The sequence below is a fragment of the Vanacampus margaritifer genome, chromosome 10, assembly GCF_051991255.1.
Source record: "Vanacampus margaritifer isolate UIUO_Vmar chromosome 10, RoL_Vmar_1.0, whole genome shotgun sequence".
NCBI classification, from domain to species: Eukaryota; Metazoa; Chordata; class Actinopteri; order Syngnathiformes; family Syngnathidae; genus Vanacampus; species Vanacampus margaritifer.
The window spans coordinates 15,733,305-15,761,094 of record NC_135441.1 but is presented as its reverse complement, the minus strand read 5'-3'; the positions used below and the strand labels follow the sequence as shown (position 1 = coordinate 15,761,094).

Below are 27,790 nucleotides of genomic sequence, written 5' to 3'. Positions count from 1 at the left end.
CAGAAAAAAATGTGGAATAAGATTGATGTCAGCCGTGTTGAGATATTTTAAGGTAAACACTATGATGTTTTTTGCCGGTTCGAGTGGGTGTAATGTGGGATATGCGCTGCGAACTCTGAGAGCAAATACATTTGGCATTTTGTGTTGCGTGTTGTTGCTTTCACAGCAAATGTCCCCTTATCTTCTTGCCTTACAGCTGGCATGATCAGTTTTGGGTCACTGCCATTGAAAAGTGAATGAAAACGACTGTCCTTGATGTGCTGTATGTGTTCTTGCGCTCTGGCTCCAATTCCCTCTTAGTCATGGCAGGGATTATGCTTTAGAGAGAGCTTTGGCTTAATGAAAAAGACCAGCGGATTGGGAGTGGAGTAGAGATCACGTGTCCACCACTTGTGCTACCAGTTGATTCCAACAGAGGGACCACTTTCACTGTGTCCAACACCTTTGGTATATTGCTACGTATAACTTTGATTAGTGTTCACTTCCCACTCAGTGATGCTGTAAATACGTGTAAATGGTTAGTGTTGTCTGCCTTTTGCCTGCAGTTAGCTGGTATGTGCTTCAGTTGGTCGTGATGCTAAGTAGGATAAGAGATACAGAAAATGGATGACTGGATGAAATGTTAAATATTTGCCAGTCAATCAAGATTAACATTATTTTGTTGAAATGCTGAATTGTTGCTCTTATATTTAATCACATTAGGTAGTTCAGGTGTGCCTTGCTTGTGTATTATCTGGTGCATATTGAGGGAGAGAAAAACAGAGGCCAGAGAAAGTAGTCTTATCAATTTGTGTATATCCTGACATGTAAAGAGTTTTGGATCACACTTGCAAATGTCGCTGTTTCTAATGTATTGGAGCACTAAAAATGAAAGAACCCCATATGCCAGAAGAGATGATATGAATGGCTTTTATAATGGCCGCTTGCAGTATTAATGACGTTGGGTCTTGCAAAATGAAAATGTCCTTAATACATTGGCCTTTCTGCATCATTAATGAGATGGGGGATTGAGGATGTTCGTATTATGACGGCGCGAGAGATCATTTCTATTTTCATCATAACAATGTAAACAGCAAATTTTGTAGAGTCAATTTTACTCTGAAAAAGACTATATTCGGTCCCAGTCTAAACAGAGTAAACTTTATACTTGGAAGAGAGTAAACTTTTTTCCATGTCTCCCACAGCCAACACAGGTGTTTCAAATGATTAGCTAATCAGCAAGCTCTGCATGAAGCCTGATAATGATCGTGAGGTGAGAGAGACATGGAAAACAGGCTGATAGGGGTACTCGAGGTACAAAAAGAAACTATTTTCTCATTGACAAAAACATAATTTTATGTCTTGATTAGTTTTATCGTAGATTATTTTGGATTTATTACCTGACCAATATATCGATAATCGCGTGATTGTTATATTGAGAGATAATCATTAGTGTGAGCCTTGTATCGTATCGTGAGGTAGCCAGAGGTTCCCACCCCTAGTATTAATTGTACATGAAAAATAATCAAGCTATCAAATTAATTCTGGACAAAATATAATTATTATTAATTATTTAGTGCTGAAAATGGCTCAATGAGTCAAGCATCCCTTTAAAGGCTGAATCACAAGTGATTGAATTTTGTGTTAACCGCTTGACTTAAAGTGATATAAGGTGAGAGTTGTTGCAGTTTGCGTCAGATGAGATGCATTTTTCAAGGAATAGCAATTAGCGTGTGCAGCTCCGTGGTCGGTGATGCGAATCAAGCATCTGTCATTTGAAGAAACTCGTTGATAACTTGATATGCATCACCCAGGTGGAAAACTAACTGTCACTCTGTAGCATTCAATTAAAGATGGGACAGATGTAATAATTAATTGTGATGTTTGATGAAAAACATGCCATGACAAAATGTGATGGAAAGAAAGGTGGCAAATGTGTGTAAATCCAGCTTTGTGTGTGAGATAAACTTGTGTGTGTGCCAGTGCCAAACAAGCAGTTCTACACGGCCCACTGGGAAAATCTGCTAAATGTCACTGATGGCGTGACTGAGTGTCCGTGCAAAGCCATCGGAGACTGTTGAACACTTTTATGGCCAATGTGCAGTGGCATGAAATGCAGAGAGCATTTTTTTTGTACGTTTATTGGTTTGACCAAGACATGGAATCATGTATTTCTTTTATTTTTTTTCTTATTTTTTTCTTGAGAGAGCTCAGTATTGTTCATTCGGTAATTTTACCGATTCGACATGTCATCATCATTGCTCTTTTTTAAATTATTATATATATATATATATATATATATATATATATATATATATATATATATATATATATATATAATTTTTTTTTGTTTGTTTTTTTTTGTTTGTTTTCTGTGTGTGTGTGTGCGTGAGTGTGAATCATGTATTCCTAACTACAAGTACAACATCTGCACTGGATTGTTTTCACGTGTTAATGATGAGCAATATCACAAACCAGCTAATTAAGTCGAAACACACTTGTTCTGCATGTTATTTGCATTCCTTTCCCAAACATTCTGCAGTATCACATTTGCCACAACTTCCTCCTACTCGTCCGCCTCCTCTCCTTCCTCCTTGCTGACTTGGAGTCACTCCATATATACACTCATCCACTTGCAGCTTCCGAATGAGTCACTGTCTTCTCCCTCACATATGATGGGCATTATTATTGCTGTGGGCAGTCTGCATGCGTGTGGGAGAAAGTGGCACTACATCAGGAAAGGAGAACAGTATGCACAGCACAGTACAGTACACGCCTTGTGGGCCAGGTGCCAAGACAGGTGGATATTCACAGGATAACAATTTTAAAATCAACTGTTAGAATCACTGAAAGATGATCTATATAGGCTGTACTGTATTGTTTATTTTTGTGTGTGTTTGTTTTAGGGATAGATCGATTATCGGCTGGGCCGATTATTGGTGCAGATATTCAGCATTTTGACAAATATCGGCATCGGCAAGAATCATACGGCCGATAATAGATCCATTTAAAAAAGTGTTAACTTCAGAGAACTCATTATTTAAATTTTCAGAGATGCTGCTGAGCCTGGGAACTCTTTGCACCTTCTGTTTTAGTTTGAAAATAAAATAAAATTTTAATACTTCAGAAATTTGGGAAAAATAGATTTACTGTAAAAAAAAACACGCACACAAAAAAAACAATAGGTAGCTATTTACTTTACTTACGCTTTTATTTAACTTTTGAAGACATGCAACAGCCACAGGGAGATCCCTGAACTTTTTGTTAGATTTTTAAAACAAAGATGTCTATTGACTAAGATTATTTTTTTAAACTACAATATTTTACAAACCATAAAAAATGTTCAATTAACATATGCTTAAAAGTAAATCAATTTAGGAGCTGGAGTTTGTATTTTTTCAAAGTTTGATGCCAATATTTTCCCTTTTAGTGAAAATGAATATCGGTTCCAAATATCAGTTATCGGTGCTCTTCACTACTCATAATCGATATTGGTACCTGAAAAAAACATATCGTCTATCTCTAGTTTGTTTTTAGTTTGGAGTGAACAATAACAAATAATACAAAGGAAAGAATGCACAATGAACCAACAAGAGTAGAATAAAAAAAGACTGACTTTACTTCCATTTTAAATGTGAGACGTGTACTAATGAAATTTAGACATTTGTCGTTGGTTCAAAATATTACAAACATTTCAGTTCTATCCAGTGCAGTTCATAACTACTGTCATTTCTGGAAACTACAACCATGGTATAACCATATTGTTAGCAACTTTTCTTTATATATCTCTTGTAAATAACATATCTCTGAGTGTGCAAGTGTACCTAATGTTGTGGCCAGGTTCATTATTTACAGTTACATTTGGACGTAATATATTTTCATTTGAGACACCTGGTTGATAACAAAATTTAACCTGATCTCCCTATGATTTCATGATCTACCCTTTACTGTGTAATTAGGCAATGCTTGCAAATTGGTAGTTAACAAATGGAGCGCAAATACAGAACTATAATGTTTGTTTACTATCGCCATTAATGTTTTGTTTTTTTTACTTTTCAGCATGCTGTTTTTCTTGCCTTCCAGATTTCATAAAGTACTCCTCTAGGTTATGAATACAGGTAGTAATGGTTGGTTTGAATAACAGCAGAAGCCTGTTCACTTGACTTGCTCATAAATTGGCTTTCCCGGCGCATGCATTGGAAAGGGCGGTGGCGCTGACGAAAAAAAGAGGAGAGGGAGACGATTTTTGTCAGCTGCAGATGGGAACTGGCTGCTCCGGAACGACCTTGATCGATAGATATGTCATTAAAAAAAGACAATTCTTTAGATGATTAGGTATATTTTGTTGTTTATTAGCTCATTTTCTCAGAGCTGAAATGAAAGCTGCATGGTTTGAGCGAGCCCCCTCCCTTCCTTTGCCCACACAGCAACACCACAGCACGGGGAGGAGAGGGAGGAGAGGGAGGAGAGAAATCAGTCTTGCTCGGAGGGCAAACATTTCCAACCATAACAACGCAAACATGGACACACAGGGAGAAAAGAAGGCGGAATGGGCACCAGCGAGGTAGCAGGCGGTGTTCTGCACGTCGTCATGCAGACTATTTTCTTGCTCTCAGCGTGGCGAAAGACACGCGTCTGATTTTTTTTTTTTCTCCACGTACTGCCTCCTTGCGATGGCAACAACAGCGCGTTACGGATTATGTTTAATTATTTTCATATACGGTGGCTGTACGAGGGGGCTGATTCACTACTCCATTCCGGAGGAACTAGAGAACGGCGCACAGGTGGGTGATATTTCCCGAGATTTGAGTCTGGACCTGAAGAAACTTATCAGCCGTCGCATCCGGTTGACACCTGAGAGTGGACGGAGGTACTTCACCGTTAATCACAAAAGTGGGAAGTTGGTGGTGAGTGACCGTATAGACCGAGAGACCCTGTGTAAAAAGGGGGACACCTGTGCACTCAGCCTCGAGGTGATTTTGGACCACCCCGTGGAAGTGCACAACATCGAGGTGGACATTCTGGACGTTAACGATAACGCACCGAGGTTCCCACATTCGCAGTATCTGCTAGAAGTGTCGGAATCTGCTCTGACGGGATCGAAGTTCCACATAGAGGCCGCTCAAGATCCAGATGATGGCTCCAACTCTGTGAAGCAGTACCGCCTCAGCCCCAACCAACATCTAACTCTGGACTCTGTTAAGCCCTCCTCTAATGACAAGCACATTGAGCTTATTCTCAGAAAGCCCTTCGACCGTGAACAGACGCCATCCGATCAGCTCATCCTAACAGCGGTGGATGGCGGCACCCCGCAGAGAAGTGGCACAGCCAAAATCAATGTACGCATCCTTGATGCAAACGACAATGTGCCTGTTTTTGATAGCTCGGTGTATAAAGTCAAAGTGTATGAAAACTCCCCAAAGGATACTCTTGTGATTCAGTTAAATGCTACAGACCTCGATGAGGGCTCCAATGGAGATATTTTTTACTCATTCAGCAGTTACACCCCAGAACGGGTCAGGCAGATGTTTGCCTTGAATACAGACACAGGAAAGATAACAGTGAAGAACAATATAGACTATGAGGAGGCAAAATCGTATGAAATTTACATTCAGGCAATGGACAAAGGGCCTGCCGCTGTGGCAGTTCACTGTAAAGTCGTGGTCGACGTTTTAGACGTTAATGACAACATCCCCGAAATTGTCCTGTCATCTCTCTCCATTCCTGTACGTGAGGATGCCCGCGCAGACACCGTTGTTGCTCTGATCAGCATAAACGACCGAGATTCTGGACCCAACAAGCAAGTCATGCTGGAGCTCATACCTCCAACCCCCTTCAAAATCAAATCCTCCCGCACCCACTATACAGTCGTCACCTCCGCATTCTTGGACCGTGAAACCATCTCATCCTACAACATCACCATATGTGCCGTAGACGGAGGAACTCCGCCTCTGTCCTCTCAAACGACCTTTAAAGTAGACGTCGCCGACGTAAACGACAACCCTCCTCGATTTGAACAGACGTCGTATACCGTTTACATCACTGAGAACAACGCGGCAGGTTCGCCGCTGTGTACCGTCAAAGCCGCGGATGCTGACGCGGCAGAAAATGCGCGCATCGCCTATACGGTCCTCAATGACAACAATCACGGCATCCCAGTGGCGAGCTACGTCGGCGTCAGATCCAACACGGGTGAAGCCTATGCCCTGCGAACATTTGACTTTGAAAAGCTGAGAGAGTTTCACTTTCAGGTCAAAGCGCAAGACAATGGCATGCCCCCGCTAAGCCGCGTGGCTACCGTGTATGTTTACATTATGGATCAGAACGACCACAAGCCAAGGATCGTTTACCCGCCTGCTAACGGGAGTCGCACCACAGAGACACTGTTGAAGAACTCTGAGGCTGGAGTGTTGGTCACAAAGGTGGTGGCGTGGGACGGAGACGCAGGGCAGAACGCTTGGCTACTGTACACCTTTCAAGCGCCCAACATGGAACTCGACCTCTTCAAGGTGCACGAGCACACCGGCGAGATCCGCACCACCAGACGCGTCATTGAGGAGAACTCCACCTCCTTTGCTTTGATGGTTCTGGTGCGTGATAATGGCCTGCCGCCGCTCTCGTCAACCGCAACTGTCCACGTGCATGTGATGGAACTCATGCCTAAGTTGACCCCCGACCCCAAGCGCATCATCAGGCCCGAAAGCCCCTTGATGTTTTCCCACGTCACCATCTACCTCATCATCGCCCTGTGTGCCACCACTTTCGTATTCTTGGTCACCGTCTGCGTGCTGGCCATTGTGCGTTGCCATGACTACTGCACCCAGCCTGGTTCCTGCTGCCCTTGTTGCGTATCCAAGAAGAGTCTGCCTGAGGGTAACAGCGCAGCAGCTGCCAGCGGGGGCGGAGGCCAGTCAAGTGCCAGCGTGGCCCTACGCCGAGATCTTAAAGTAGAACCGCGTTACATTGAAGTGCGGGGTAACGGGTCGGTGACCAAAACGTACTGTTATAAAACGTGCCTGACGGCGACTTCAGGAAGTGACACGTTTATGTTCTACAACACGGGACGACCTCACAGTGGCACCTGGGGCTCGGGATATGTCACCAGCCACAGTGGACACAGCCAGATAATTGTTCGCCGTCTCAGCATGCCAGATGCCATGGCCGTTCAGGTGTGTGACTGCTCCAATGTGTTGTTTTGTGTCTCAAACCAAATCAAAATGCGAATCGTCATTGTGAGTTGCTTTAAGGAATTGTAGTTGGAGAGCCACATTCGCTATTTGTATTGACATTAGCCAACGAATGACTGAATCAACTCGAATGGGTTACTACGTGTGCTTTTGCCAAAAAACACATCATAGTCCAACATGAAAAAATCAATTTAACCCTGGAGAACCCAAGAACCCCTTTTCTTCTATGGAAAATTTGGAATTATACATTAAATGACTGCTATAAGTTCACTGAACACCAAAATATGTTTTTTCAATTTTAACCCTTGTTTTTTGAACTAGCTCAGAGTTGCTAATTTATCAAAAAATATATATAAAACATACTCTAGGCATTCTGCAATATGATATGAAATATATTAACAAAAAAAACCACAATTTTACAATGTGATGGTTTGCTGAGAAGATGGTTTTGTTTGGATTGATTTCCAGCTCAACAAATCAGCATGTTGCCAGACATCTTGTCACCACCACTTTGGCTCATGTAAGTGCAATATTCATCCACTAGATGGCCCCATGCAGGGGTCAGAAGTGGCACTCTGGACTTTTGAAGTTAAATTTGTATTAAAAAAAAAAAAAGGTCTTTGTTATTTGAGTAGCAGAATTTATAGGGGCCAAATTTGACCCCGTGGGTTCTCCAGGGTTTTAAACAAAATGGTAAATGGAGTGCACTTGATCTTGATCATATGTACAAAGCATATTCACTACCTGATTCAAGCGTATTGGAGAGGTTATCCTTTTCAGTTTTAAAATAACTTACTTTAACCTCCAGGATCCCATGCTGTATGCTGGCCAACAGCAGAGCAAAGTTATGTTTTGTTCGTCTTTTTGGTCCCATTTTAAATCTGTCTACGTTGCTTTTAGCCTCATCCAAGATAGCGCTAAACTAGTTTTTCTCAGGACCGGTGTCCCAAGTTTTCAAACTCCCTTTTGTGTGTTGCTAGCATTGTGTTAGCCAGCCAAATATTTGTTTTAAAATAACTTACTTTAACCTCCAGGATCACATCCTGTATGCTGGCCAACAGCAGAACAAAGTTATGATTTGCTTGTCTTTTTGGTCCCATTTTAAATCCGTCTATGTTGCTTTTAGCCTCATCCAAGCTAGCGCTAAACTAGTTTGTCTCTCAGGACCGGTGTCCCAAGTTTTCAAACTCCCTTTTGTGTGTTGCTAGCATTGTGTTAGCCAGACAAATATTTCCAAACTAAAAACTGTAAATTGTCAGATTGAACAACTTCAAAAATATAGCCTCATGTTAGCAGTAAATTAGCATATTGACATGTGGGACTTTTTTTCTGGGTTGTGTGTCTGAGAGACTGCATCCTTATTTCTGTGGACACATTTTGCATTTTGAGTTCCTAGTTTGCGCATTTCTTTGACGTTGATTGAATTATTTATGATCTTTTAGTGCCTATGTGCAGAAATATATTCCATTAGGTATTGCCTCTCTATCTGGAATCATTTTGTTTATTGCTTTTTCTCGCCACAGGGGTACACAAGCAGCAATTTGATTTGTTGACCCCTCACAAGTAGCATTATTAACTCACTGGGCTGTGTGCCACTGTGCTCAAGTGTGTAACTCTAGTGGGAATTCAGTGGTCATTTATATGTTGTGGGGGATAGTGCAGTCTGCATCGATATGTTCCGAAACACACCCACATACCACCCTCCGAGCTTCTCCTGTTGTCTGTGCAGAGCACAAAAGACAACAAATAGAATAAATAAAGGTTATCAGTCGCTCCTCATTAAATGCCAGTCAAGTTTGCTCTCGATCCGTTATTAACTGATACCAAATAGGTGCTGAAAGCAGATTGGCTGGCTCCAGGCCCGCTAAGGCGGTGGTGAGATGTGATTGGATGCACTGCGTGTTGATGGCAGAGGTGTGAGGCTTGTATCCAGGGGAGAAGTGTTCATTCACCGGAGAGGGAAGGTTAGAGGAAAAAGGCAGAATAAGGCTTGAATGCACGTGGAAAATCAATATTCCTCTCGGAACTTGCTTGATTCCCACTTTTACATGAGTGTTAGACTGCAGACATGTTTAGATTCATGGTGCTTGTATCTGTATTTTTGTGAGGGTATGTGTGTTCTTACAAAATACTCTTAACACACTTAGCAAACCAGCCACCCTTCGGCAATGTCTGTGCCGCAACAGGGCAAACATTTTAGGAAAGCTGTTTCATTCTGTTTGTGGACAATTTGGCCTCAAATTTATTGTTAGTCTTTTTTTTTTAAAGGTATTTAATTAATGCTTCTCTTTTTTTTTCCATGATGTTATCACTGTTATCCAAATACTATAGAAATACAGTACACTACTACTTTCTGTACTAACAAAATATAACACCATAGACTCAAATGTTAATGCAGCATCATTAGCAAGCGCATATCTTATGTTTGAAGATAAATTGGGTTGTTTCCGCTTTGCCTGACAAGTAGGAGCAGTGATACTTTTTCACATGAGCCCTAAATCCTTCATAATTAATGCGTGTCCTCAATCTGATGACTCTGACTCGGATAAATCAAATGGAATTTCATTTTGGTGAAGCAGCCCTTTTTTTACCATAGTGTTATTTTCGTGTATGATTTATTGATAATGAATAATTTGAGTATTTTAGACAATTCACTTGTATGTCTTTGTACAGCAGTGAATTAGCTCGGTTGCTGCGGTTACTTTGGTTAGACGTGTCCGTGTGAAATCTGTGGTCTTGATGAGAGAAATGACCTGTGTAGCGGAGGTTGCGGCAAACTGAGGAGGAAAATCACTGGCTGTTTTGAAAAAAAGAGCAAAATATTCAGAAAGCACTACCACATTAAATCACTTTTCAGCATTTTATCATCTACACGCATAGCACCTGTATGCAGAATAACGATGGTAAGTATGTTGAGCTGATGTAAAAGTCATCAGATGTGATCTGGCAATCGCTTTTAAAGGTCATTCATAGAGGAGAACAAAATTGAATGCATTCCCCTGAAGCTCATCACTCATTTCTTTCCAACAACAGGGGCACAGTAGCAGTTTTGATTCCCCGCCATGACTTATTAATTTTGGCGGTATTAGGTTTATTCTGTACTTAAGACTCAATTCCTCTCACTCTCTTTTCAGCCTAAGGGGCCAAATTCCGACTGGAGATATTCAGCCTCCCTGAGAGCAGGTGGTGTAATGCAGAGGTAAGCACTCAACCGTTTGGTGTCCTTTGTTTGGCTCTTTTTTTTCCCATACTCATAAATCATCATGTTTTTGTGGAAAGCTTATTTTGAGAGGCATGCATGTCACATAGAAAATAACCAAATCCTTCACCATCAACATTTTTTGCCAAGACAATTTTACACCCCACACTATTTATATTACTGCAAATTTCATTCATTCATCTCCATTTTGACCAATTGGCATTCTGGCACTATTGTAAACAATCCTTCATGGTGGCACCCTTAATCATTGTGCAATACAAATATTTGATGAATACTTTTGTAATTTTTCAGTAATAGTCAGTTTAGGTTGAATAATAAAAATCATCAAAGTAAGAAATGAAACAACACGGCATTCACGTGGCAGATGATTCCAGACATGCAGTCTGTATTTATATGGGCTAAGTCTAGAGCTGTGAAAATTAATCGAAAGTAATCAATTATCAAATTAATCAACAACTATTTTAATAATAGAGTAATCGTTTGGAACCATTTTTGTTTATTTAAAATTGTCCAAATCTTCTGACCTCAGCATATTAACAGTAATTGTTCACTGATTAAAGACACATCTGTTTTTGGAAAACAATGACCAAACCGGTCACTTAGTACAACATCAATCCCCATTTTTTTAAATCACTATTAGTGCTGTCACTATCGAATATTTTTAGAATTGATTAATCAACTGATTATTCAATCAATTAATCGACTAATCTGTTTCATTTTAATTTTGCATTTGAAATTTTTCCCCCCGATTACTATTTATTAACCGGTGATTGGTGTTTAATTCGTACTTCGCATTCTTATAGTGATTTTAAAAAAAAAGTTATAAGTAAAAACAGGTGTTTGCCAATGTCTTATTTTGATTAAACACAGAAAATAATCAGTCTTCTTTCATGAAAGGCTACTGAAATCAGTGAACAATTGCTGTTGATATGCTGGAAATCAGAGTACCGGTATTTGGACATTTTTAAACAAAAACAAAAAATGACTCCAAACAATTACAAACACATCGTTTACTGTAATATTATACTGTGAATAGCAGGAAGACACATGCTAGGATACGTTGTGGTGGTCTACAACCATGTGTTTTTGTTATGCTAATTTGATTTGATTTAACGCTCATAAAAGTCCACTTTTTATATTCCAATCACTTTTTTTTTTTAGATTGATGGAATTAGCAATAAGTTTTAGATATAAGATGTATTTTAACATTTCAACCACTAGATGTGAGGAGACGGGAACATGCCAGTGTGCTTCAAAAGTGTTGCACAATCATTACCAAATAAAACTATAAACCTGTTGTGAAACTATAGGTCATCAACCCAAATGAAGAGTCATTTGCATACATTCAGTGCCTGTTGCTAATACTGCATGTTTGAAGCCATTTTTTACTTAGTGTAATTATTTGGTCAGATTTAGACCAAGAAGCCGACATACATCATGTCTCATTAATATTAAGCAGATCTCCTCATAATTACAGCTGGGATTTGCTTGTATAAATCGGATGAATATATTCTATCTATGATGTATTTTAGTGACTTCCTCCTGTGTTCCATTACCAAAGCTCCCCTGAATGGTCATGCAGTCGCACTGAGATTTTGGATAACCCTAATCGCCGCATGATGGCACTGACCTATTTCATTTAATCCCATCCGTTGAATATTTTTAATATTAAATAAGCTTTTTCCTGTTTGCATTTAGATTTGAAATAAATAGTGTGTTACGATGATAAAATGCTTAGCTTTAAAAAAAAAGACAAACTCGTTATTTGGCATTATTTGTAAAATATGTTTTATAATTTAGGTAAACTTATCCTCGGTCAAAATGCTATATTTTAAATGGGTCTTAATGACTCAAATATAATTAGTTTCACAATTTGAGCACACTTTTAAAGGTGATTCACAAGCGTGCCATAGCTGCCCCTCTGTCCTGTTTTGCTTTCGTCAAGGGGAGGGTGCTAAAATCCCAAATAGCAGGTGTGAAATTTCATAGGGTATGCGGAATCCATGTGCCATTAAATAATTTGGAAATTTAGGAGTGATACAGAACTCTCTGTCTCAAAGATTCAACCACATATACTGTAGCTTGTTTGAAACATATTGTTCATTATGTCCCTTGTAATGTCAATCAAAATCAGAATTATAATATATTCAAAGGCATGTTTTTTGGTGAAGTGTTATATTGTCTCATTTGTGTAATGACTTTATGAACATGTTCATTTGTGTGTTTGTTCTAGCTCAGTACATATGGAGGAGTCCTCGGTGATGCAGGGAGCCCAGGGAGTTCTGGTTCAGAACTGGCCCACAGCATCAAGCGCTGCTGGTAAGAATAAGCCCCCCCCCCCCCCCATCCTCACTTAAACCCATTAAAGCCGGGAGCGCATTACCACAGTTCTACCACTAGAGCCGGGAGCGCTCTAACGCTCTTCTACCTTTAAAAGCCGGGAGAGCGGAATCCTCATTTTGTTTTGTTTTGACCAATTCTTCGTTTCTTAGCCGATGAAATGCATCAGAATATGCACGAGAGGGTGACGTAGGCCTACTAGCATGTCTTGGAATCTTATTCGATCATTCTTGGCTGCTGCAGATTCGCAGGAGTTATGAAATAAATGACGGCGATTGACGACGGCGCGCGGGGGTTTACTGTGAATCAGTGTAACCAGTCGACAGTGGCATATTGTTAAGAAATATGTTTGTAGACAATGAGGATGTTGAAAGTTTTGACGGCTTTGTAAAGGAATGGACGACGGATAATTACCACTCGATTCCTCGAGGTTTTTAAAACTGCGCTCCAGTGTTGAAGGTAAATATACCCGCACATGTGACACCGTTGTTTGTTGATTTTTTTATATATATATATTGAAGTTTTATAATAATAAATGTAGGTTTGTGTAAACGCCACAGGTGTAAGCCCCGAAAAGATTTTGGAATTATGTTTCTATCTGTTTCAGGAGCTAAGATATCAATGACAATATTGTTGAATTTCCAGGAAAACTTCAGTTTTTTGGGGGTGATTCTAAAGTCACCCATAGGTTTTAGACGCATATTTTTCCAGGCGCTTTAGGCCTTAATGGGTTAATTAACCTTAGCGGAGGCAAAGTCTATATTAATCTACGTAGAAACTTTCTGTGTAAATTCTTTACAAAACTGCAAACGTGTATTTTGACAGCAGGCTCACCTCAACTCATTAGTCTCTGCCACATGAGGCATTTAAAGCATTGTGGTGTGTTGATGGATATATGAAGTTTAATATGCGGTTATGAAAGCTGTAGGAGACCTGCAATTGACTGGAGACCCGTCCATGGTGTACCCCACCTCTTGCCCAAACTTTAGCTGGGATCGGCTCCAGCTCACCTGTGACGCCAGTATATGGATGGGTAGTCAACGCAGAGGTAGATAAAGGTGGATGCCAAGAAGGATGTGAAGCATGTAGATAGCACTGTATTGAAATTTACATAGAGGGTGGCTCTTTGGATTAACAAATATGTAAATATGAATGGACCTGTTAGAATTTAGTAGAATGTCATATAAACGTACTGCATTGCACTACAATTGCAGTTATTTGTTATTAGGAACATAACCTTGGTAATACCGGCTACAAAAAAAAAGCAGTGATTTTATTTCTCTAGATATTACGTCAGAAGGCCAAAAAATGAGAAGCCAAGACAATCTGTTGTTTTTCATGAAAGTACGTAATGCAGATGTAGTGGGATTCAGGAACAGTAATATTGTGGTACAGTACTTTGAAATTACAATATGTTCTGTGCTGTTTATAGTAACTTGACCGACTGGCAATTAGTAACACAAAGGTATTTTCTGCCATACTTGATTTCATTAATTAAAATTCTAACCTTGTCGAATCCTAGCTTTGAAGTCATTGTCAAATATAGTGTTGTTGTGAGAAAAGTTTTGGTTTCCAGTGGAACTTGTCTGCCAATTTTGATGACACAATGATAACACAAAGTCAGTCAGTCATGATGATATGGGCAACGTGTTGTGCTTAAATCCCTGTTTTCTGTTGTGCTATGGAAGAGGCAATGAGAGAAATGATGCTGCCCACGCCCCAAAAGCCTTTGCACATAAACTCACACATGCAGTAGCTCACTTTTTTTTCCTTTTTTTTTTTTTCTCCTGCATGGCTGCACTTCAAAACATGAAGGTAGAGAGATAGATTGTGACTTGGACCAAGACAGAAGCAGCAAAACAGAAGCTTACCAGAATTGCATATGAACATTTTGCATATTACACCATTTTGGAATGACACATTGTACACCTATTCATCTTGACTTGCCTTTAGACTGAATCTTCCTCAGTTTTTTTTGTTTTTTTTTAATCATCGTGATCCCGAGTAGCGACTTCAATTTTACCTGAAAGCCAGTTTAGCTTCAGGTTAAATACGCTTACAATTGGATGACCAAAAAGTTCAGGCTTGGGATGTCTAAAGATTTGCTAAGCAGACCTTTCTTAAGGAGAAAAAAATGATCTTGCGATATGGTATGCAGAAAGAATACTCTGTAATGTATCGCAGGTAGGAGAGAGACTGACATATTGATTTAAAGTGTCCTGCCACATCAGCGTGAGTCATAGGCAGAGCTATTTTTAACTAAGTTGTCTTGTTTATTCAGGCAAGCTTCAGCCCTCAGGTGGAGACCAGCGGTACACTTAAAACCATGTGTGTGATTACACGAAAACCAACAACCCCTTAAATCCTCCATCATATGTAGATTTACTTGTTGATATTCATTAATGGATGAATGTTGATAATATCCAACCTGTCTTGTTGGTTATTGTGTTTAGAGTATGTTGCGTGAGTCTGGGGGGCTTGAGAGGGTTTGGGCTGCCTACGTGTTGTGCTGCGCCTGCTGTGACAGATGGAGCACAGTCCACGCCCAGCTTAAAAGATCCACATTAATAGAAGCAGGGTTGTGCTGACTCTCTCTCTCTCTTTCTCCCTCTCTCTTTCTTTGTGTCTCTCTCTCCCGTTCTCTCTCTTTCTCTCTCTCTCTCTCTCTCTCTCTCTCTCTCTCTCTCTCTCTCTAAAAGAAGGGCACACAGGGATTGAGAAAAATCTGTGCTACCTTCTGCAGGAGAAATAGCAGGGAGGTTTTGACACCATGACAGCGATAAAACGAACTTGTACAGTATTACTACAAAATGTGACGAATTACCGACGAGATTGATGAGTGAAACAGGAAGGTGAATGCGGTGCTGTTGCCGTGTGAGTGTAGGACAGACGGTGAAAGAAAGCAGGGGGGCGGGCGGGGGTTTAGCGAGAGCTTGCAGCATTATTCTCTATCAGCCCCTGTCACCATGACTCCTACCAACGTGCCACTGCTTTACTGGAGGATGTTGTTGCCACGGCAACCATTCACGGGCCCCAATTATCGATGAGCGGGAGCTGTCAGATCGAGGGAGGTGTGAACATATGGTGTTGGCTAAAGGATACTGAAGGACAAAGGGAGGTGAAATGCACTTAGAGAGAGTAAGAAGAGAAGAATGGGTGTGTTGCAGAGAAAACTGCAGGTATGAAGTGGAAAGGGAGGAAGCGAGCAGGAGGGTGACCTACATACACTAGGGAGGAAATATACTGCGGAACTGCATGCATGTTGTGCTTTTTCCCATCATCCTTCGCACACTCACATGTTTAATTCTACATCATAGCAGACAAAATATTTTATAGAAAAAATATTAATCAAGTACAGGGAGATGACATATAGAAATACAATCTCTAAAGTTGAACACGATTTGTTCAAGGAGGCTAGTCACCCTCGTGTTGTGATTTGGAAAGCATTCTCCCATTGAAAATTGTGGAAATTGTTGCCATTATTAATTAACTGTACAGGCAATGTTTTATTTAATATGTTGACATCTTACAAGTGTATAAATAAAATAATTACTAGGGATGTTCCATACCACTTTTTTTCCAGACCGATAGCAATATGAATACTCAACTTTTAAAAAGTTACAGGTACCGATACCACGTATCAATACCACTAGTATTTTTGATAAATAAAATAAAAATAAAAAAAACAATGGGAGATAGTTTTAAAGAAAGTCTTATATATCCCAATCTAACATTTTTACTTAAAAATTACATGAAATTAATAGCAATTTTTATGATATTTTGCAGTTTATTCATAAAATTTATATTTTGTATAGAACACATAATAAAATGAATTTTAATAAATACATACTGTATATTAAATGAAACTATTAATCCAGTGGCCAGAAATAGCCACAGTCAAATGTGTTAGACATGTAGGCCTTTAATTCCTGATTGTTAAACGACCACAAGATACTGCCATACCTTCAAATAAGGCCCAGTATCAGCCCGATACCGATACCCAGTATTGGTACTCACACTTTTCACAACAAATTCATTCTTCTTCCAACTGCTGCTCCTCTTGGACTAAGTGCAACAAAATGGCAGATATTTGTGTGATGTCATGTATCCTTATGGTTTGAACGCTGAAGTGTTATGCAACTTTAGAGACAATTTTTTCGGGAAAGTGAATTTCAAATTGTAAAACCTTAGGGGGGTTTGTGGTTGTACATTGATAGGTAAAGATAAGGTCAAAAAGGTCCGTAAAGTTGTGTGTCTGGCTGTATTTCTGATTACAGACATGAACCGTGGCAGAAATAAATCCGTCCGATTAACCACATGCAAATGATTAAAATTATAATTTAAGAGAATTCATACAAATACAATACAGATAAATGTTTATAGACAGCGTCATTGTGTTTTGTCCCCACAGGCACCATTGTGGAGAAAAAAAAGGCGTGGTCTCTCATTTATATTCTGTTACACAATCCCAAGACACTGCAGTTAAGCAAAATAAAAATAGATTCATGACAGTTGACCTCATCCTTTCCTTTTCTCATGCGTTAGGTTTCATATCTGCTTCTCAAAATCTTGCTTCATTTTCATCATCATTCTTCCTCCTCAGTTTATGTAACGCTGCGCCGTGCTTCTGTTCAGCAGTCCGACAAAGGGAAATTATTAACTAGACTTGGCCAAATAGAGCTTGGCTGATTTAAGTGGCTGTAAAAATCTTGAGTGGCAGTGGACGTCGCATAGATGTTCTCCTGCATAGTTCTGCTATATTAATGCAAGGAAAGATGGGCATTCACAGACAGTGATGTCAGTGTGATCACTTTTTGTGCAGCGAGAGAGTAATAAGATGGCTATCCTCATCTCCAATGTGCACATCACTGAGGGATGGAAAGCGGTAACAACACCCAATCACACTGACAGTCAACACTGATGGGATAGATTAAGACTTTTATCTCTAACAGGGAGCAACTACTGTGTTTTCACGGTAGACTGCATGAAAGGTCAGAGCAGCTGCATGTGGGAAAGGATGGGGAGGGTTAGGAAGGGAGCAACGAGTTTTGCTCTGCAGCAGTTATCAAAGCTGCAAAGGCTGTGTCAGGATTAGTTTTGAATGAGGCGAGTGTGATGCCACAGCACGGAACATAATCCGTTCAGGGACGCTGGTCGACCTCGGAGTGATTCGGATTTTGAAGTGTATTCTTCCTTGAGGCAATGATGAATATAAAGATGACGTCTAAACAAATTCTCAATCTGAATTCAGTCAAAGTACTGTTTTTTTTTTCATTTTGTCTTTTGTTGTCAGTGTCTGCCTTACTACATTAGAAATATAGTGTCATTTATCTTCTTACAGGGTCCAAATAAAGATTTATTAGCAGCAGGGTTAGACCTTTATAAACTAGTGTTTCTGCCTCCTCAATTGTCTGCTTTAACTTTTGTGCCTCTGCGTGCCTCTGACAGATTAGGATTGTATGCCCTGTGGGACATGTCATGTTTGGAACCGATTTAGATATTCAACCCTTTGCCCAGTAAGCAGACCTGACATGTCCACATAGAAAGAAACACATTTCAGTCGTCAAGCACTTTAACTTAGAAAGCAAAAGGCTCTATATTTGTTGGCAGCGCAAAAGGTTAAAAACAAAAAAACATATTTTTTATTTATTTTTTTTAAAGTGTGATCATCACTAGTCAGACATGGCCGATCTGGGTGAAAGGTGGTCTTCAAGTGCCCACTTCACAGATCTGTGATCTCCCAATACCCAACTTTATATCATCCGCCCATGGACATATGCTTGCAGTTCATTATAAACATGCAGGACTCAATCGGTGCCTTTCTCCACCCCGTACATCATTTACATAAAGGGAATGAGAGGATCCGCTTCAATTGGCAGTGAAACAAGTCGGCTGTGTTCATGCCCACAATTGTGCAAACTTCCTTTTAAAAGACACCATGCTGCACCTGCTTGAATGGGCCTGAGAAAATGCCACAACTTAGTCATCTGCCCCTGCGCAGATTTACACCACACCTCATGTTAGACTAGCATTGAACATGGAAATGGAGTGTTTAAGATGTAACTGGGGTCAGCTTGATCACAAATTATTTTAAAGGAGAAGTCAACCCCAAAAAGATTCTTGACAATAATTTGTTATATGCAGCCCCTCAAGTCTAAATGTGGTATTCTGGTTAATATTACATTAATGAGTTAAGCAGCAAAATCCAGCAGTTTTCATCAATAGCAGAGGGCGGACATTTTGCCACTTGCTGTCGAGTGAAAATGACATAACAGTTAATCAGGTGTCAGGCAACAACCAATCGCAGCTCAGCTGCCGAAAATAGGTGAGCTGTGATTGGTCGATGCCTGAGCCATGAGCAACTGTGATGTCACCTTCAGTCGACATTAAGTGTCAAAATAGCCACTCCTGAGATGGATAAAAATGGCTGGATTTTGCTTCATAGCTCATATTCCACATTATATTAATCAAAATGTCATGTTTACACTAGTGAGGTCACATAAAACATATTCTTGTCAAGACATTTTTAAAGTTGACTTCCCCTTTAAACATGAGTCATAAAATCCAATTTTGGGGATGACTACAAAAACAATGCCCATTTACTTGCAGGCGGAATATTACACCAACATTCATAGTTGCTTGCATAGTTACGTTCACTCAACAGACTTTATTAATGCAAATTAGTGATGCACAATGCCACCTTTGTTTCAGATCAATACAAATACCAGTACTCAAATCAAGTAGTCATTGATACCAAGTCCCGATACCACTACTACTTTTGATATATACCCCCCCTCCCCCCCCAAAAAAGTTTTTTTTTTTAAGGCCTATATATCCCTGCCTGAAATTAATGAAAAATCTCTATTCTCCTCACTTTTAATGTCTAGTTCCTGACCATTAAACAGGCGCAATAGGGCAGCCGCCGTCACAAGTACTATAGCTTGGAAAAAGGAATGGAAGAGTAAACATGCTCTATGTTTTTGTCTCAGGTTCAAACATAAGAATAAATGCCATTTACTTTTTCAGCAGGAAAATAAAATTTAGCAGTATATGGGACACACGCCCATATTTAGCAAAACAAAAGTTTTCCATTGATTGACACTGAATTTGAAAAATGCATTTTCTTACCACGTTGTTTTTTATGAGACAAATGAATAGCACACAATAACATAAGTGCTTTTTTTCCTATTTCAGATGCTGAAGGAGGAGAGGTGTCGCCCCCAATGGGTGCCGGAGTTGACAGCAACAGCTGGCATTTCCGCTATGGTCCCGGGGGTCCAGGTGCACCCCCGCAGCACCTGAAGGCCGGCGACGTTCCCCCAGAGGCGTTCATCATCCCTGGCTCCCCCGCCATAATATCCATCAGACAGAACCAAGGAGGAGACGACGACAAGAGCGACTTTATCACCTTCGGAAAGAAGGAGGAGGCCAAGAAGAAGAAAAAGAAGAAGAAGGACAAGAAGGACAAAAAGGATAAAGGAAAAGATGATGACGAGTAAAGAAGCAGGAAGTGAAAATTGGCAAAGGAAAAAAAAGGGTGTTGCTAAAACAGAGGTACCAACCAAAGTCCACTGGGTTTGTTTTTAACCTGGCCTTTACCTTCAGTTTCCAACTGAGGTAAATGATTGATCTTGCCTTGATAAACAATAAAAAGATTGATTTTCATCCACGCCCCCATGTGCCTATACAGCCCGAGTCAACTCGTTAGAAAAATCACAACTGTCCTAATTGTTTACCTTCGTTTAACCCATTGGGCATGTTGGCACCTCTGTATTACCCCCTCCCCAACGATGATGAATCATTCTCTGTGAGAGAGGACAAATACTTTGTACAAGCTCTGCGCCAGCCAAGGAAAAGAAGAAGTCAGATAAGTGCAAAATTTGGGGCTGGACATATACATATAACACACACACTCATATACACACGCAACTTGTAAATAGCACAGGAGAGAGTCACCGAAACGAAGGCTAACAGTCACAACAAAACTGCTGCAGAGTCCTTAACCACCAACAGTGTTTCCTGTGATCTCAAAGAATCCACATGCATGCATGCTCGCACAACATGCTAACACACACTTTGCCATGTGGACACTGACAGAAATTGAGAAAAAGCTTAAAAAAAAAAGACAGAGCGAGAGCGAAAATGTGCTGAAAATTAGACACCGCAAGCTTTTTGTCACCTTGTATCAACTCTCAGGATGGAAGGAGCATCCTTTTGCTATCACTCTCTATTTGCTTACTGCTTTGAATGGACCAAGAGCCCGAGGCAACGAGCTGGAGAGATTGGAAGATACCTCACACACTCCTGAGGATCACCAAGGGGACAAGTCCGCCTATCAGTTGGCGGACTCTGAAGAAAACAAGCAGAATATTATTCATAGAATCGAGAGATTTTGATAACACCCCTTCTTATGTCCCCATGCTGCAGCAAAAGCTGAAAGCTTTCTGCTTTGAATGTTTGGTAGCAACCAGTCCTTACCTGATACCTTTTCAACTTCTCACCTGCTTGTGCCCCCCCCCCCCTCCTCCAATGCTACCACAAACTACATCCCCCCCACCCCACCCCACTGACTGCCTCTACATGTCAAGATGAAGTAAACCTGCTTTCCTTAATTCTCTGAAGAGATTCACAGTACATGTTTTTGCCATTTCATGAAGAGACACCCCCTCCCCGCACCCCCTTCCGATTCTTGCATGTCCGCCCCTCACCCCCTGCTCGAGACCCATCTTGGAAGAAAAAAAAGGCCTGCTCTGAACATTGTGGTGTGCTGACAAAAGCATGGAGTAATGTGGATGTGGCCCATCAGGGGGGAGAGCGGGGGGCGGGGCCGTACGTACACCTTGAACTCTTGTCTCTAAAAGTGCAAAATGGTTCAGTGCTTTTAACATGTGAATACTACACTATGCTGTTCACTTCCTGTTTGTGGCCGCTCTCGTGAGAGAGGATCAGGTGGGATTGAGGTAAGTCGCAGGGGCAAAGGACCGGGCGGGAAGCGAGGCAGGTGCCTTGGGCTGGCCCTCCCCGCTCAAGTAAATTGATTGTTTATGATTATGGACTCGCATACAGTATACTATCTTTTTTGTACGCTCTAAATGTAGTGTTTGATTGATTGTCTCTACACTAGTAATTGAATCTGCTAAAAATAAATAAATACATGGGATCCGGGGCTTCCCTGCATACTCCCACCAATCCTCTCATGAGGTAATAAGACGGGGCTAAAACATGCCTCCATGCGTCCGTTGGTCCCTCTTCCCTGCCTGTAACTCATTATCACCTCCCCCGAAGTTTTGCGGCTCAGTATGCTGTCACTCCATTAAGTGGCTGCTGCATGTACTGCTCTAAGGAAACACATACTATATAGAGAAATATATATATAAATAGATAGCAATGATTTTATTTTTTTTTGTATTGTCATTTTTTTCTCTTCATTACTCACACATGAAATATTTGTATGTACTTCTCTTGTCTAAGCCAAACATCTATGTATTACAATCGTCATGCTCAGATGTGTTACGGCATCCACTAAACCTCTTTCAATATTTGTAATGCTATAGTGTGATATATATGTTTTTAATGCACCCCCCCAACCACCCCAAATTTTTATTTATACCTTTGAAATCAAGCAAAACAAATGAAAAAAAAAACTCTGTCCAGCTTTGACATGATCTAACTAACACTGTAATATTGTAAGTGAAATATGTATGATCCTATGATGATCCTATCACTTTCCCTTTCATTCTTGCAAAAAAAAAAAAAAGCAAAAAAAATGTTGGAAAAAGTATATGTAGTGTATGCTTGTATTTAGTGAGCTTTCATGCTGTCATTCTTTCCCGATGTATGGTGGTGAACTTTGGTGACAATGTGCGGTCCCAATGAGGGCCAGCCAAGATCTATTTTACCCCCCCCCCCTTTTTTTTTTCGGGTAGGCCTACATCTCATCAACTGTGACCGTGAAATAGTGACTTTAATTTACTTCCATTCCCTTTCTGCCTTTTATTTGATCTATATGGAAACAGTGGTAATGTGTTCTGTTTATAATTCACAAATAAAGTTTTCTTTCTTAAAAATGAATTTGAAGTCGTTGTCTTTGGGAAGATGAGACTCATGCTGTATCTAAAAATGCACACAGTTCTATATAAATATTTTAAACAGAAATATACATCCCAGATCTCAATTATTTCAGTGCGTCTGGAAATTACAATAACATCAGTCATTTTAATTGATACAAAACAATTGTATTTTAAACAGATTGTGTAAAAACAATATCAGCTAAAAACAATTATGAAAGTGTCAAACCAATTTTAGTCGACATACACACTTTTACTGCAGAGGTGAGAGTTGCAAACTAATTGACTTGCCTGCTGCATTTGTCCTTTGTTTAATGCAATGGTCGCACATGGTCCCACCAGTCCCTTGTGAATGGAAGCTTCCAGACATACAAGAACCAATTACACAGAGTGGCTAAATAGATTTATTGGATCTCAGAAGATATGTCTGCTGTAAAATGAAAGGGACACATCTGCCTTGATGGTCTAAATTACATAATCAATCTTGTTTTTCAGGATGCCACCTGCAAAGCGAATTGTGTATTTCATTTATTTTTCATTTTTGAATAATCATTCATGTCATCGGCGGGGCTCAAAATTGTTTAAAAATTAATAAAGGACTCATTATTCATGCATTACATTTGTCTTGATGAATTTTTCATACACATTAAAGTTTATACCATGAGAGAAAATAATGATTGTAGATTAGGTGGAAGAGACTTTTGGAAAATAGCCTACCATGAAAGAGACAATGAGGATAACTAAGAATGTCAATTCGCCAAATAGTTACAAAATAGAAAACTAATGAAAATGTAGTCACTGCCTTCACACGATCCTTGATTTGTCAGTCTTGACTCATATTGTGTGGGAGATTAACTTAAATTTTTCTTCTGCACATGTTTAAGAGGTTTGGCCTCCGTATATTTTGCTAAAAATTCTTAGCAAATTATTTGTACTGTGTAAATGTGTTAAAGCTGCTCATGGCATATCTAAAGTCGTCTATCTTTTGTCTTGTTTCAGAGATGGATGTTATTTATTTTTTTTTCTTCTTTTTTATTCTTTTTTTATTTTTTACTTCTTTTTTTATGGAGATGGATGGTATTTCTACGGGAGAAGTTCAAAAGTTCATGTTGAGCTTAAGAAAATGCTTCATCACCTTGTCTTCTTCACCCACTCCATGAAACAGGGTGATTTTTATAGTTACAAGAATGGGGGGCGGGAGTAAACACAGGATGCTAATCAACCCAAGGTTTTGTAATTTTACAATCCTACCAGTTGACAACACTTTAAATTAATCTCCAGAGTTAAGGCTTTAGTAGTGTGTTGACGTGATTCTGCAATAGGATGACTACAACAGCTTTCATACAAAGCATTATTGCGAGGGCAACATCACACAAACTGAAATACAATTATTATAAGCATTGTGTTTGTGTGTGTGTGTGTGTGTGTGTGTGTGGGGGGGGGGGGGTGTTAGTCTTTCTAAATTTGGCCAATTTCAGTAAACAAACAAATAAATAGGGAAACTGTTGGCTGATAATTAGCCTGTAGTGTTTAGAATTTGCAATGAATATGAAGGCATGTTGGCAGATTCTGGAGCACTGTTGAAAATATCTTCCTAATATTCCCAAACTGCAGAGACAAATAAGACAGACATAATCAAATACAGCTTTTGTTAACCAGACAAAACATAGGCCTATATGCAAATGATAACTCCAAGAGCATCAACAATACAATGAGTGCAGGTGCCTTGGGCTGGCCCTCCCCGCTCAAGTAAATTGATTGTTTATGATTATGGACTCGCATACAGTATACTATCTTTTTTGTACGCTCTAAATGTAGTGTTTGATTGATTGTCTCTACACTAGTAACAACAATACAATGAGTGTAATTTCAAGGTCTTTGCAAATTGAATAAATAAACCATACGCAGTGGAGGGAAGGTGCGGGGATGAGTGCATCCATTTGACCTAAAGTATATAATCTGAAGATGACATCATCTGCAGTGACTCACCCTAGCATCATCCATCTGCTGTGGAGGACAAAGGAGGTATGTATTGAACAACCAGGATCAAGATGGTTACGTTAATTAGCCTCATATTATGCGCTTGTTGGAATACATATGAGTCACATTAAAGCCTTCTCTCAAGAAAAAGAAGAAGAAAAAAAAGCATTCTATGGTATGAAAATTCATTGCCATGATAATCTCTTAGTTGTCTTTACATATATGTAACTATTCTGTGCATGCAAACCATTAGCTACTGGTTGCATGAACAAAATATATTGTGTCAGTAATTAATTTCCTTTTAACCAGCTTTGACATCATGAGCCTTTAGGGGGACTGGTCATTAAATACAAAAGGCAAATTCTCACAATTGTGTAATAGGCTAATTGATTTCAATGGGTAACCTAAATCTACTATACATTGCACAGTGCATGTCCATGTTGAGGTCAAAAGTGGATGTCATTTGAAAGCTGCTCTGCATGTTATTAAGGGAATAATATATTGTACAAAGTATCCATATACTAAATCACATCCAATAGGCTGCATTAAAGATCATCAGACCGTATACAAGTATTGCATTATTTGTGTGACTGTACCTTGGTGAAATTGGTGCTGTACAGTACAAGAGCAGCTGTTCTAAAATGCACAAGTAGGAATTTGTATCACAGACAGATCAATAGAATAGATTTCACATAGATTTCCTGAAACAATCGACCTTCTTCTGCTCAAGCCAGCTGGTGACAGGAAACTGAAATGTAAGCTGCAGCTGCGGGTGCCATATGGTGGGTCGTGAGTAGAAGGCGCCATCTCTTGGCCAAAATGTCACAGCACATTTAAACAACATGAATGTGAATGTGAACGGAGAAAAAAAGGCACTAAAGGCAAAAAAAACTAACAAAAAAACTGCTGAATTATCTTGCAAATAGATTTTGGGGGATACCCATCGATTTTTAAACATTATATATCAGATATCTTTAAAGTATGCAAGGCTGATGAATGTTTTGAAGCACAAAGGCAGGCCTATGGAAGAACTCAAAGCCGGAATAACTGCTGCTGCTGCTCCTCCTCCTCCTCCTCCTCCTCCTCTTCCTCCTCCTCCTGGAACATTGCACAGTGTGCACAACTCATATTCAGTGGGAACAGCAGCGCCTCAAATAGACAGCGCGTGGAACTGCTTGACTGGACGCAAAAACCTTTGAGTGCCTAGAGGTTGGGAGGGGCTTGCCTTTCGTCTACGTGTCATCAGCCAGGCAATCTGAGTCAGTTTCAGGCGTAAATCGGTATTGCACGGAATATGGCCAAAAATCGAAAAAAAATCTCCCGGCGAATTGAAGACTGATAGTGACATGTTTATTTTGTACATTTCATTCCAAATTTCCTTTTCTATGGGTAGTTTTAAAAGACAATTTCTGTTTGACTTTACATGTAGGCTATACGTGCCGTGTGTAATCATGCCAAGGGAAGAGAAGCTTAATAAAATTAATAAAAATAACTGTTGTTTTGACATTTTTGGCAAGTTTGGGCAAATAAAGAAGAGTCTTACTTTATTTTTTTGTGAGTGCGTGAATGAACAGTTACAAAAAGTATTGAACTATATTACCATTTAAAATGGAGAGGAAATAGCCCCTCACAACACAGGAAAAGTATCCACTGCTGCTTGTGGTGTTAGGAACCAAAAATTCTGGAAAAAGTATAATAACAAATGTTTTTATGTATTGTATATTTCCATTTGGCTGTAACCATTGCATTGTATATGTTTTAGCATGGTGCCTTATGGCTTGTTGATTGGCTCTGCTAACTTCAACCTTTTCCAGCTGACACTATTCACTAATTACAGCAATGACTCACACAAGACTGGTAGCAGAGGCCACACCCACATGAACAGCCTGATGAAGCCCTATAGGGGAAACGAGTTGTTAGTGTAAATAAATTGTGTCTCATTAACTGTGTGCGATAGACCTCTCCCCTTTTCCACATTACCATTTACCTCTAACAGTGTGTTTATCAATAGACTCTTAAAACTGCTGGATCTGCACATTTGGGTTAAAATAAAGACAACGAAAAGAAAGAAAGAAGGACCGAGCCGCTAATTTGACCTAACTTTCTGGGTTGTTCTTGTGAAACAACTTGTAACCAAAGGAAAAAACATCAACATAAGATTAAAAAACAAGGTGAGTTCTTTCCTACACATTCTGAGTAGCACTTACATTTTTAAACGCTGATGATATGCAAATATTTACGGTTAGTGCTATTGGTTAGGCTGCTCAGGGTGTCCCCTCTGACATAGTTCAACGGGGGCTGTCCATGGTGCTGAATGAATGCTAACCTCAGCCATTCTCTGTACTACTTTGCCTTTAGGTTTGCGGGTAATGTGCTGGAGCCGATCTCTGCTGACTTCCTATTATTATTTATAAAGTTTCACCCGTAAAGAATATAGCCTAAAAAATATACAAATTGCCACGACAAAGTATTTTACGCTGTTATGTATAGGCCTAACACAAAATCATCATTATTATAATAATAATTATTGTTATTATTATTATTATTAATAATAATATTATTAATATTTTAATATTATTGCTATTGCTGTTGTTATTATTACAAATTACTTTAAATGAAAATGTTATATCATCGTCCCCCTGTAGAATGTGTTAATTGCAGCCATAAAACTCTTTATATCACCATATTTTTTAATAAAGGTTGATGATAATCTTTATTGCACATTTAATTTGCATATTTTGTTTTAGAATTATTATCTACCCCTAGACATGCTATTTTCAATCCTATTTGAAAATATGTTGTGTTAATTATTCGAGCAATACGCCAATATTATTAAAATATAATCAATGTTCAGGACATTGATTATCTTAAGTATAAAATGCAGATATAAAGATTGAAAAACGACTCGTGGTGTCGCTGTGAGGTCACACAAATCGCACTCATCCCCACCTATTCCTTCGGTGCGGTTTCAGGAATCCTTTCATTCCGCCGCGGTTCGTTGTCGTCGACTGGTTAGT

At 39.6% G+C, this 27,790-nt stretch overlaps 1 protein-coding gene across 28 annotated transcripts in view; it reads left to right on the top strand.

Annotated features, from left to right (window-relative positions):
* Window positions 1-22,797, top strand: part of LOC144058707 (protocadherin alpha-C2-like) — a 155,013-nt gene extending 132,216 nt beyond the window's left edge. For 26 of the 28 annotated variants that reach the window (XM_077577162.1, XM_077577166.1, XM_077577167.1 and 23 more), the window contains exons 2-4: window positions 10,301-10,365; window positions 12,620-12,705; window positions 19,921-22,797. In XM_077577162.1, the coding sequence (XP_077433288.1) occupies window positions 10,301-10,365; window positions 12,620-12,705; window positions 19,921-20,225 (456 nt within the window). In that variant the 3' untranslated portion in view covers window positions 20,226-22,797. Of the gene's footprint in view, window positions 1-2,496; window positions 7,149-10,300; window positions 10,371-12,619; window positions 12,706-19,920 lie in introns of those variants that run through there. The other 2 variants (XM_077577143.1, XR_013295462.1) reach the window with 2 other exon arrangements.
* Window positions 22,798-27,790: the final 4,993 nt, after the last annotated feature.